The sequence below is a fragment of the Natator depressus genome, chromosome 7 (assembly GCF_965152275.1).
Source record: "Natator depressus isolate rNatDep1 chromosome 7, rNatDep2.hap1, whole genome shotgun sequence".
NCBI classification, from domain to species: domain Eukaryota; kingdom Metazoa; phylum Chordata; order Testudines; family Cheloniidae; genus Natator; species Natator depressus.
Genome location: NC_134240.1, coordinates 31071873 through 31084590, shown reverse-complemented (window position 1 = coordinate 31084590; position 12718 = coordinate 31071873). Strand labels below are relative to the sequence as shown.

The 12718-nt window shown below is 48.7% G+C and overlaps 1 protein-coding gene across 5 annotated transcripts in view; it reads left to right on the top strand.

The window, feature by feature from the left end:
- Positions 1 to 12374, top strand: part of RTN3 (reticulon 3) — a 39701-nt gene extending 27327 nt beyond the window's left edge. For all 5 annotated transcript variants that reach the window (XM_074957898.1, XM_074957901.1, XM_074957897.1 and 2 more), the window contains 6 exons: positions 5048 to 5255; positions 6804 to 6942; positions 7468 to 7537; positions 8175 to 8221; positions 8606 to 8664; positions 10430 to 12374. In XM_074957898.1, coding sequence (XP_074813999.1) covers positions 5048 to 5255; positions 6804 to 6942; positions 7468 to 7537; positions 8175 to 8221; positions 8606 to 8664; positions 10430 to 10475 — 569 coding nt within the window. In that variant the 3' untranslated portion in view covers positions 10476 to 12374. The remainder of the gene's footprint in view (positions 1 to 5047; positions 5256 to 6803; positions 6943 to 7467; positions 7538 to 8174; positions 8222 to 8605; positions 8665 to 10429) is intronic.
- Positions 12375 to 12718: the final 344 nt, after the last annotated feature.

Here is a 12718-nt window from a genome sequence, read left to right as displayed (position 1 = left end):
AAGTGGATTGCCTGGAGTCTTGAGGTCAGAACTCTGCTTGGGGAATAATTTGGGGCATAGGAGGTTGGGAATAAAAGACCCACCAATGTCCATTCCACTAGTATTTCTGTGTTAATCCATATTACACACAAATCAGATGGCCCACTAGAATAGCAAATACTCAGGGCCACAAACAGTTCTTTTAATAATGTGAAGCCCCTGAGGCTTTTGCATCATGTGGTTCGTTTTCGAAATGTCTGCAAACACAAGCACCGATTATTTTATAAGAGATTATTGTGAAAATTTCTTTACAGAAGATAAAGGCTTGGCTTGGCAGGGAAGTATGTATTGGAAAGAGGCCTGAATAGAAACTCTGTTCACAGTTCCAGTGTGGTTATGCTGGGAAGATAAATTTCAATCTGGTTTTCAAAGCCCACTATCTAGTGTATGGACATAAAATAACAGGGGTATTGGGAAGAAATTTATGCAAAGATTATAGCTGGGTTCAGTTAGTGTCCATTCAAGTGAATGGAACGGCACTGGTGACACAAGTAACATTTCCATTTATGTGAGGGGCCAGAGTCTTTTCTGAACAGTTGTTGAACTGCACTGAATGAAATAGCTTCTGTCTTTGGAGCATCAGTGTGACCAGTCCCTGTTTTGGTGTTCAGATGCTGGCTGAATGCAAGGAACAATTAAATGCTGGCAAGCCGAGAGCGTGGTTGAGTCGACTGGAGGTGGGGCCCAGGATGTGTAATCTTCCTTTAGGGTCATGTTTTCAAAAATGTTAAGCTACCATATGTCCTTCCTTGAGATTCAATGGAAGCAGTCCTGGGAGGGGACAGTATGAGTTGGGAAAGGGTGTAAACACCAAGGACAGTTCAGTTATTTGGGAGGCTAACGGAGAGAAATAGGGTGATCTGTAGATTTCAAGGGAAGCAGTGGAAGACACATTGCTTGGACTGGGCATTAGACAATACATTGTAATGAGCAAATCTGCATCGTGCACTGCCAGGGAGATGAGACCCTTCCATATCCGGTTCCTGTGAATCTCTTAAATCTTCTATTCAGCCCACAGAGGGGTATATTTTCATAGGAACTGGAGATAAGACTGCCAGTGTAGGAATGTTCATGCAAGAATACATTTCTGTGGGGTTTTAAATGACCTGAGTGATTTCCATCTCGTCATTGATCTTATGTTCACAAATGCAAGGTCAGGAATCCCACAGTTTTCTAGGGAAGTGAGGAAAGCTTAAGTAACAGAGGAAAGCCAAGTGGAAGTTGAGTTTAGTTTGACAAACGTACTCACCTGAGGTGTGGGCAGGAAACAAAAAGATGCTGTTGTGTGAATACTAGTCCACACTTCACCCATAGGCATTGCTTTCATCAAGTGCAGCCAGCCTTCACAGAAGTGAGGTATGATGCAGTTTTGTTGACATAAGAGATCCAGGTACCTCGTATGGCTGTTGTGCGGAGAGCTTTATCCTTGGATACTGGGCTAAAAACACATGTATGTTTGAGAGATGCTTGGATTCTAATTCCGGCATAACAGATGGCCTAGGAATCGCCAACCAAAATTCTCTGTGATGAGAATGTGACCAAGGCAGTTACACCCCCTCGGTGTATTTCTTCCTGCCCGTTCCATGGGAGGCTGGCTTTGTTCTCCTTTGTTCTAGTTTGGTCTAATACAGTGCAGACAAACTGTGGTTCTTGGCTTTCGCTCTCTCCAGCAATTTGGCTGGCAGAAGTGATTCCCTTCTGCATTGTTACATGTGAGATTGACAGTCAGGCATCCCTTCATGGATAAACTATTTTTCTGCAGGTCAGGAGAGAGCGACCCATTTGAAAAGGGTTTTTTATAAATTTATCTTTGGCCAGTTGCCAGGCTCCTTCGTAGCTCAGAGAGCGCCTCTCCTGTCTCTCACAGTAACAGCCTTGTGCTGCTTTGTAAATGCCTCCTCTGTCCTCTTCTGAGGGCTCTGGATCTGGCTGGGGACGAATTGTAAAGAACGAAGCAGACTCCATTAACCTATTTTGGTTCCTGTGCAGTGTAGGAGCTTAATCCGAGTGGAAAGGGCTTTGTTTTGAACCAAAGGGGATTGAAGCATCTGCCTTCACAACCTGAGCAGTTGGTCCTGTGCTCATAGTGCATATAGCGTCCTTGCTGCATGCTAAAGGAATTCAGGCTCCTAATATGCCTCCTCCCTTTCAACCCACCGTGTTCCTATTTTGCTTGGCTACAAGAATCCAAGCTAGAATACTGTACACACATGAAGGTGCAGCTGATTCCAGCCTATGATCCTCAGACCAGCAGGAGGCTGGGGATTGTAAATAGGCAAGCAAAGATAGCGCAATCAGACGGAGCCAAAGTCTGTTAGATTCTGGAATGTTTCCTTAACCTCTGATCTGAGTTATTGCACTTCCCATGTTCATTGTAATTCATCCATCAGCCCTGGCTCTTTTTCCTTAATGCTTGCACAAGGTAAAAATAAAATTGCTAAATCTGCCGTAGCCTGTAATCTGCCTTCAGCAGCATTATAATTCAAACCTAGAGATCTTAGATTGTTCTCACTTCCTCTCCTACCACGCTTCCCTTCTGGCTGCTCTGACAGTTACTGAAAACCAATTATGCCAAGCTGCTGGTGCAGAAACTGCCTGGGAGAGGAACTTGAGAAAATGGACACCCTTTATCCTTTTCCAAAACAACCAGACGGCTAGCTGTCTGCTCGGTTTCAATCTGAAGATGGCCAGAAGGGAGAGTTTGGGGGGTTTTTGTTTTGTTTTGTTTTTTAACCACACTGCCCCACACACTACACTGCTAGGTCTGTTTTTAAATAAGCTGCCGCACTAGCGGGGTTCATCTCTGGATATTTAAACAAAACAAAAAACCTTCCCCCTCAAAGTTGAGGCTTCACCAAACCCTTAAACTTATCTAAAGCAGCCATGAAAAACATGGGGTAAACCCTGGAAATTCCTCCTTTTCTTTTTGTTCTGCCTGGAGTAGACTTGAATAGCTTTCTTGCAGAGTTTGAGCTGGGAGCATGGATTAGGCCAGTGTTACTGGGAGTGGTGCTGGTTGACTGGCTGCCCAATTTTCTTTTACTACTACTTCCCCCTTCCACACCCCACACACACACACACCCTCCAGCAGCCTGTCTCTAGTAGAATAAACAGCAGGGGAAAACCAGTTGGAGACTGCTGCAAATCCTTCTTCAGCTTAGTGTTTGTTCAGTCCTCACACTGCCATTAATGACAATGGCGCCCTCTTCTAGTGGAAGCAAGATACTGCAGGCAAAGCAATTAACACCCAAATCGTGCCTCTCCTGTCTGGTGACATTATTTACAAGGGTTGGAAAAACAAAGCCCTTCGAATCTAGGGAATACACAAAGGGATCTGCCTTATTCTGAACTGAGATTAAACCCTGGGCATGGACCAGGTTCCCTAATTGCAGTTCTGAGCAGCTGTTAAAGAAGTGAGCTTATTTGTAAAGTAGAGCTTTAGAGAGCAATTTGTGGTGCGGAAGTTAGTCCAAAGATAGTTGCAGATGATGCTGTTGCATTGTAAGTAGGACATGTCACCCATGTTATGAGTACTTCGATACCACAGCAGTGGGCGCTGTGTACGTACCGCAGACCCCGCTGTGGATTTGGTGATGGGTAGGGGCTGATGCTTCCAACACCAGCGTGTGGTGGCTGGGTACTATGAGAAGGCTGCCTGAGGTGTGATTTAACCTGGTGTGTGAGCTTTGGGGAAAGACCAGTGTTACTCGTCTTCAGTCCCCCTGGGGTAAACATACAATGGATTGCACTGAAAATGAGACCGGGGGGAGGGAGGGAGGTTGCGTAGTAGGTGGACTGTGATGACTTCATCCTAGCTAATAGACATTTTGAAAGGTTTCAGAGTAACAGCCGTGATAGTCTGTATTCGCAAAAAGAAAAGGAGTACTTGTGGCACCTTAGAGACTAACCAATTTGAGCTCATGCTCAAATAAATTGGTTAGTCTCTAAGGTGCCACAAGTACTCCTTTTCTTTAGACATTTTGAAGCTACTGCAGCTGTGTTTCCAGTCTCTGGAGCTCGGCTCACTCAGTTCTGCTCTGTGTGTCGCTTTTGCTAAGACTTGCTCAGCACTAAACAGGCTCCTCTCATTTTACAGTCAGTGTCCTTGACTGCTAGCTGACCCCCTCCATCATATTTCTTGGTGCATCACTGCATGGCCTTGCTCTTTAACCCTCCAGCAAAATCAGAATGCTGTGTTGCAATATCCCAACCATTCCAGGGCCTTTGAGGCACAGGGCTGACTTCTTGGCACATTCAGGCTTTGAAGAAATGGATGTGATGGAAGGGAGCGGCCCTTACTCAGACACAAATCTTCAGTGATAAAGGAAATGCTCTCCATGCAAACTTACATGCTGTTTTTAAAGACTTGATTTTAATCTGTCACTGTGACTGACAAGCAGGCATTTTCCTGCTCAGACTGCGTCTCATGACAGCTTACTCTGGACAGTCCCACTTCTCTGACAGGGTAACATTGCCTAGCAGGAGCAGAGGATGGGAGGTTCCCAGCTGTGCTGCTAATATTGCAGAGTGACTTTACACAAACTGCTTAACATCGCCACTTCCTGGGTGTGAAGCAAGGCTCATGCTTGCTTCTCTCCAGTAGGGCTGAGTATTTGAAAGCTAAGAGAATTCTGCTTTGGGTTTGTTTCCACTTGTCTGGCTTTGAGCCCATCCCCTGTGTTCTATGAGATATGTTGTATTGAGACTGATTACCTGGTGCTAAAGAAACACTAGTTGAAAGGATTTTCCCTCTTGGCTTCCTTAAAGAAGCATACACCTATTTAATGTTACATATCTGCAAATGCATTCATGACTATGATTGGGCCTCTGGCCCTGTTGTCCATAGTGTATAGTGCAAGGGAACCTATGCTATAGGCCAGTAAAGCTACATCAGAGTGAGGATTACTTAACAAGGGCCTGTGCTGGATCCCCCACAGTCCAGCACTCTCCACTGCTCTGTTACCCCTGCCTCCATAACGTCCCCTTGTTTTGTCCCTTTCCTTGGCAGTGCACGATCTGATCTTCTGGCGGGATGTGAAGAAGACAGGCTTTGTCTTTGGCACGTCACTGATTATGCTGCTGTCTCTGGCCGCCTTCAGCGTCATCAGCGTGGTTTCTTACCTCATCCTGGCGCTGCTGTCAGTCACCATCAGCTTTAGAGTCTACAAGTCTGTCATCCAAGCCGTACAGAAGTCTGAAGAGGGACATCCATTCAAGTGAGCCAATCTTTTGTTCTTAGAGGTGTGGCCGTTGGATTGCCCTTCCAGTTACATAGCTAACTGGAGTGACTTGCCCTGAGCTCTTTAGCATGTGGTAGCACTGGTATAGTGGAAATAGGAGCAAGATAGGTCACACAATATCATGTTCCCTTCTGTTCTTCTGGTTAATCTGTATCCTGTGCCAGAAGAGCAACTGCTCTGCAGTTCATGAGTTAGGTACCATCCCACCCCACCGGAACCATTGTACATAATGGCGTGACTTTGTGATACTAGCTATCTGTGCCCCCTGCTGGAGTAAGGGCTTCTAGCAGCATCCTGATTGTTATACACACAGCAAGCTTTAGTGGGGGCAACAAAACTACTTAAACGTAAACTTGTTGGGGCAGGGACTGCCTTGTAATGTGTATTTATAGTGGGGTCACAATCCTGACTTGCAGTCCCTTGTGGCTACCATAATCAGGCAAATGACTTAGGGCTTATCTAAACCTGAAAATTAATCTGAAATAAAATCGGATGTGAATTTGAAGCAGATTAGGAACAGTTAATTTGGAATTTTGGAAGTGGATTAAGATAATTTGGAGTAAAGTGCTTTTATTCCAGAATAAGAGCATCCATGCAGGTAGCTAATCAGGAGTAGTTCCCCATGTAGACAAGCCAGTGGTTGCAGCAGAGAAGATTCCCAAAGTAATTGGTGGAACCTGTGGCTTTAGAACCCAAACAGTGGTGGTGTCCATATTATCCATTTTATATCATTGTGGTACTTAGAAGCTCCGGCCAGGCTGGGCCCCCTTCTTCTAGGTGCTGTACAAACATTACATGACTGCCCTGGCCCCAGAGTGGACAATTTGTGATCTCCTCTCTCACAAATACCTCTCAACATCAATATTCATGTCAAGGCCACAGTGAAGGGGTCTGTGCATAAACAATGCGAATGTCCACATCCTCCAGGGAAGAACTAACTGGATCGGAGCCACACAATTCTGGAGATTCACCGCACTGGGATGTTCTTCCACACTAATCCTGCTGATGGCACTTCAAATGTGGCAGGCGCTTCCAAAGCAAGTGTAAATGTGTTTGAAGATCTCTCCTTCCCTCAGTTATCACTCAGGATGGTGCTGTCCCAGTTCCCCACCACTGCCCTTTCTCTCACCCTATCTGGTTCTCGTAGCAAATGTAACGGGTTTGAACTTCCAGGGTCAAATCCCAAAGAATTTTCCCTTTCCTCCTGGCTGTGGGGCCTGCTCAGTGTTGTTCTCTGCTCCTCGTGGAAGGCATTGGAAGGAGCCAGTCCATTGGGTCTTCTTACCTTGTTAGTCCTCTCTGAGTAACAATGCCCTGGACATATCATCTGTGGGGTTTAGACTTGAGATCTCTGAATCTAAAAGGATGAGGCTGTACTGCCTGAGCTAAAGGATTCATTAGCCCATAAGCAATAGCACACTCCTCTACCTCTGCGCATGATTTGGCACTGAGGGCAGGGGGAGAGTCATACTGATAGCACAGGGCTGACGTCTCTCATTGGGTGCAACTCTCTTGTTCTTCCAGAGCCTACCTGGACCTAGATATCACTCTCTCTTCAGAGGCCTTCCACAACTACGTGAATGATGCAATGGTGCACGTCAACCGAGCTCTCAAACTCATCATCCGCCTCTTCCTGGTAGAGGACCTGGTGGATTCCCTGAAGGTTAGTGGGGGGGGATTCCCGAGTGGCAGGGGGTATTGTTGGGCAGTGACTCTTCAGGAGGGAAACCTGGCTCTGGTGATACCTGCCTTGGGGAATCTTCCTTAGAGAGGGTGCTTTCCTTAGAGCTCTGTAGCCCAAGCTAAATTCTGGACAGATCTGAAGTGGGAAAATAGCGCCACAAACAGATGAACCAGAGATCAGTGGAACAGGCCATTGCCTGAGGAAGATAGTTGGTGAAATAATATTAGGAATTTGTATTACAGCGCCAAGGAGCCCCAGTCATGGGCCAGGCTTTGTGCTAGGTGCTGTACACACACAACAAACATTCCCTGCCCCAAAGAGTTTAGAATCCAAGTGTTGCTGTGACTTTTCTAATAAAACAAAACTCGATGCCAAGGTGCCCAGATCAGCATACAGCAACTGGTGCTTTAATGTGGCACCGATCTAGCCTGCATGGAGGCAGGTCAGCGCTGCTAAGCAGCATGGCTGTGTCCCGTTAACAGAACTCCACTGTTCCCTTCACAGCTGGCAGTTGTCATGTGGCTGATGACGTACGTCGGGGCTGTGTTCAATGGGATCACCCTCCTCATTCTTGGTAAGAGAGCGGCCACAGTTCAAGAAGGCAATGGTCCTCTGTGTACTGGGGGCATTTTCTGGGTCTAACATGGACCTCAAAGACTAGGCATTGGGAGCCATTGCATCAGCTTCTAGTTTGTCCATCCCTAACCAATGAACCTCTGTTTAATCCCTTAGTTCTCTTAGGGGCAGGGACTCGCAGTTAGGAGACCAGGGTTCTACTCTGCTATGGGGTTGTTGAGCACCCCTCAACATTTACTAATGGGTATTAAGGAGCCAAAAGGATGGCCAAGTGGTTGGCACACTGGGTTGGAACCTAGGAGAACCAGGTTCAATTCCCTGCTCTGGCACAGATATCCTCTGTGACCTTGGGCAAGTCACTTGGTCTCTGTGTCTTTTACCCATTTGTAAAATGGGGATAAACAGCACTGCCTTGCCTCAGGGGTGCTGGGAGGATAGATCGATTAGAGATGGTGAGGGGCTGAAGTAAAAAGGGCATATAAATACCATAGATAGAACCCTGTTCTGATGCTGTCTGCATTGCAGTAATTCTCTGGAAGCAACAGTGCTGCACCTTACACAAGGCAGTATGTTTCCATGGGCAGCCAGAGTACAAAGAGCTATTGTCTTTCCAGTGACCTGTCTGTCTCTTGCAGGAGAATTGCTGATTTTCGGTATTCCAGTTGTCTATGAGAAATATAAGGTGAGTCATCACAGTCTCCAGCCACACGCATCATTTAGCAGCTTGTTTAGCTAGCAGATGCCTGAGGCACTGGATCCTCCTCCAAACACTGTAAAAATACCCTGCAATGGACTTTGTCAGAATTCCATGTGATGCATGTGAATTTAAGGCAGTAGCTCTGTTAGAAGAGAAATGCAGACATATCAGGAGTCTCCATGGTCCTAGCTAAAGTTTGTTATGCTAAGTTGGTAGCGATGTTACAGAGGTCAGGTTGATTGTAATGGCCCCATCTGGCCTTAAAAGGTAAACTGAGGCAGCCATTCAGAGAACTATGAAGGGAAGCACTACTGCTGTCTGTCTACTACTACCTCTTCCAGCTGTCCTAACCCATTGGTTCTTCCTTAGACGCAGATCGATCACTACGTTGGAATCGCCCGGGACCAGACTAAGTCGATTATTGCAAAGTGAGTCCACTTCGCACTTCTCTAAAAACCCCGCTATCAAAATAGCACCTTCCCTGTCACCTGAGAGCCAGGAGTCCCGGGCAGAGGACTCATCCTCTCCTGAGGATTGGACCTTCTGTCCGTAAGCTGCTAGCATAGTGGGGCTTCTAGGTGCAGCAGTACTGGCCCCATCTGAACTGGATGTAGCTGTTGTGAATGAGCCTTGACTGAGAGGCATTGCTAGTAGGGGTTGGGGTGCACATGATCTGCTGACTTCATATGGACCATGCAAGTTCATTTTCTCTTCAAACTGCTCTTGGCTAGTAAGGCTTCCTTGGAGGCAAGTAGTGCAGACCTACCGTGGCAGGGAGAGGCACCCCTCCTGCTGGCCCCAGCACAGACCTGTCCTGGACTTGCTGTGGCTCAGAGAGAGGAGCCCCTGGCCCACCCCAGGCCCACCAGAGCCACTGGTGAGAGGAGCCCTGCCCTTGGCCCAGCCCAGCTGGAGCTTCTGCAGTTGGGGAGAGGCGCCTCTCCCTTGGCCCCGATCTGCTGCCATGAGAGGGCTGGGGGGAGTCCTCTCTCTCCCCACTGCAGCCTTGGGGCAGCCTGCATCCCAAACCCCTCATCCCTGGCCCCACCCCAGAGTCCACCCCGCCTCCCACACCCCAACCCTCTGCCCCAGCGCTGAGCCCCCTCCCACACTCCAAATCCCTCGGTCCCACTCCCATTACATGAATTTTGTTATGTGTACCAATATGGAGGTGTTGTGTCTCACATCACCTCCATATTGGTGCACATAACAAAATTCACTCCGCACATGGACATAAAAAAATTGAGGGAACACTGCTGGTGAGCCCTGCTTCCTACTACAGAAGAGAAGCATCTCTGCTGGGCGTGTTGGTGCTTGGCATGGCGGTTACAGCTACTGGGCCTGTTTCCATCTGACACTCTAGATCGGGGTGGCCAAACTTACTGACCCTCTGATAATCTTCATAACCTCAGGCGCACCTGCCGGGGCTCGGGGCTTCAGCCCTGCAGCAGGTGGTGGGGCTTGAGACTTCTGCCCCGTGGAAGGCACCTGCCAAGGCTCGGGGCCCCAGCAGGCCCACCTCGCAGGGCTGAAGCTCAGAACCACACCAGAGGGCAGAAGCCCTGAGCTCCCCTCCCCACCAGTCTGTTAGGTGGAGAAGGGAGGGCATGGTGGGCTTCAGGAACCACACTTGAACTGTAAAAGAGCCCCATATGGCTCACAAACCATAGTCTGGCCACCTCTCCTTTAAATGCCTGATTGCCATTGACTTGTAGGGGGTGTTGGACACTTCGCAAATCCCTCCCTTAGTTGCATTCCAGTAGCTCCCAGCGTAGGGCCCCACTGCGCTCGTCCTTGTGTACATACATGCGACTTTTCCAGCCCCAAAAGCTTACAGTCTAGTCTGATTCTCCCACAGCTTCCATGAGGGCTAAATTCCTTCACAAGCCCTCGAGCCAAGAGCATTTGGGGCACGAGATGCTCTTCAGAACAGGTGCTGAACAGAAAGGAGAGAGCCACAGGGATGGTCCTCAGTAAATCTAGTGCAGTGACAACCCAGGCATGTCTGCAGAGAGAGAACCCACTACCTCAAAGCATGGGTGTCTGCTGCCTGAGCCAAAGCCTCCGGACCAGTAGCTTGTAGCCTCATAAGCATCTTGCATGATCCAACCACTAGCCTGTCATAAGTTAATGAGCATCCAGCTGACCTCTTGGCCCTTCAAACTCACCCTCTCCCCACTTCTTTTCCTGTAGGATCCAAGCAAAACTTCCAGGAATGGTGAAGAAAAAGCCAGAATAAGCTGGGGGGGTGGGCAGCCCCAGGATCCAGCCATTACTAAACTCCATGCGATAGTTATAACCATTGTTACTTGTACCTATGAAGGAACATGCTGAGTCAGCTTGAGCCTGCATTCCGAGCATTTCTTGTTATTATTTGGCATTTGCTTTTCTAAGCCTAGAATTGGGCTCAGAACGTGCACCAGACTAAAGGAGACCTGGCGTCAAAGCCATTAGGGGAGGCCTCAGCACAGCCAAACGATTGTAAGGGTCTTGTCCCCGATCGCAGGGAACCCAATGCTGCTCTGAACGCTGGCTCCTCTTCGGTTCCCAGCCTCCAATGAGGGCAGGGTGGCCAAACGCTTTCCCGCCTGCCAAGGGGAATCGCTGCAGGGAGACATCCCTCTTTCCCTCTCATTGGCTTCCCACACTTCCACAGAGTGGCGCTCTGCATTCCCTGCTCCCAAAATACTCTCCCAGCTGGCTCCTTGGGGGTCAGGGACTTGTACTAAAAGGGGTGGGGTGGGAAGTCCAGGAAACTGCCCCCTCAACCTTGCTGATCGAAAGGGGGGTTTGTACCCCTACGTGACATCAGTTCTGTGCTTTAGTCTGGTTCATCCCTTTCCTCTCCAGTTCCTGCAACGTGCTCCCCACCCCTCTCCCAGGTTGTACCTTTTATTTCTTACTATGAGATGAAAATGTCTGTATCTGCTGTACACTGCTGTAAACTTGTGTAGAGGAAAAAACAACATCCCGCAACCCCTTCACCCCCTGCCGAACTCTGCATGTGACTCCTCTGCTGTCATAACCCCTATCTCAGCCCCCGGAGGGCAGGTGACCACTGAGACAGTGCCACATGCTGCCTTGCCCGCTTGCCATTCTGGCGGCAGGGAGCAAAGGTCCATTTGAACCCCAGCTGGGTGCAGAAATGGTACGTAACACTCTAGTGTGCAGAATAGTCTTAGAGCCGCGTATTTCACAATTTGTATTTTTTGTACACTCTTAACTCACTGAACTTTATTTGAAGGTAGCTTTGAGTTTCCTGTGGTCAGAAGGAGTCAGTCTTTAACCAGTCTGCTGCGCCCCGGTGCAAGGTGGCAGCGCTAAGAGACCTAGACCAACAGCCCACCCCTATTGCTTTTTCCAGGGGAGGCACTGCTAGCAGGAGTGGAAGGAAAATGCCCAGTGGATGAACGAGCTGTTCAGCATGAGGGGGCGAGGGGGATTCTCCCCTCCCTCAGGTCGGTTTAGTGTGGCAGGGAGAAGGGAGGCTTTGGCTGCCCTAGAGCAGCCCAGGGTTCATTTTAGCACAGCATCTGCTCATGGAGATGGGGATTCTGAGCCCTGCGAGGCGGCGGCTCACAAAAAATACAACTCTGCTTTTGAACTGAGCCCAGCTGACTCAAAGCCTAGATGCACGTAGTCTATTACAGGGACTGTGCCCCCAGGCCTGAGAAGCTGGGCCACCTTTTCTTCCTCCCAAGCAAAGCTTGTGGGGATGAGTGCAGGGAATTCAAAGCCTCTTTGCACCTGCCCTGGTCTTTTCTCAGCATCACCGCAACAAACCACGTTCTCTGCTTTCCCCAGTGGAAACTGCACTGATTGTCCTTCCCCGACTTCTTTCCACCCCTTCCCCAGGACCTCTTCTGCACTGGAAACGGTCGGCCCAGCTCTTATGTCTGTTCTGTTACTGCTGTTGTGAGATACGTTGAACAGATCGTTGTGCCAGGCAATTTGTTTTTTTAAAAGAGAACATGTAGACAAAAAACCGGAAACAAACTACTAATGAAGCTCTGTGTGTGTGTGTGTGTGCGTGCGTGCGTGCAGCATAAATTACAGTAGTGCCCCGGGAGCTGATCAACCCGGTTCCTGTCAAACTGCAAATGATGTGGTATTAATAAAAAGAACACCATGGACAGGTCCCCGCTGGCTTCGTTTCCTGTGTCAGTCGTCTTGGGAGGTTGTCAAGGGGTAGATGGTGAGTGGGATGGAGTTAGCCTCAGCAGCTGGGATACGCGAGCCATCTACATTCCCCATGGCTCGCCTGTCACTGGGGAAGCCGAGCGTTGGGCGTGGGGAGCTGTTCTGGCTCTTCCACTGTCTCTGTTGATGTCAGGGTCTCAGGCCTTCTCTTCAGGCCGAGTGATTGAGTGCCTTATCTTAAAAGCTTTGGGCTGAGGATCTGGATTGACACCTCACTCCTCAGGCCCGTTCTATCATCAAGCTAAACCTCATCTCTGCAGGCAAGTATCAGTGGTCGGTCTG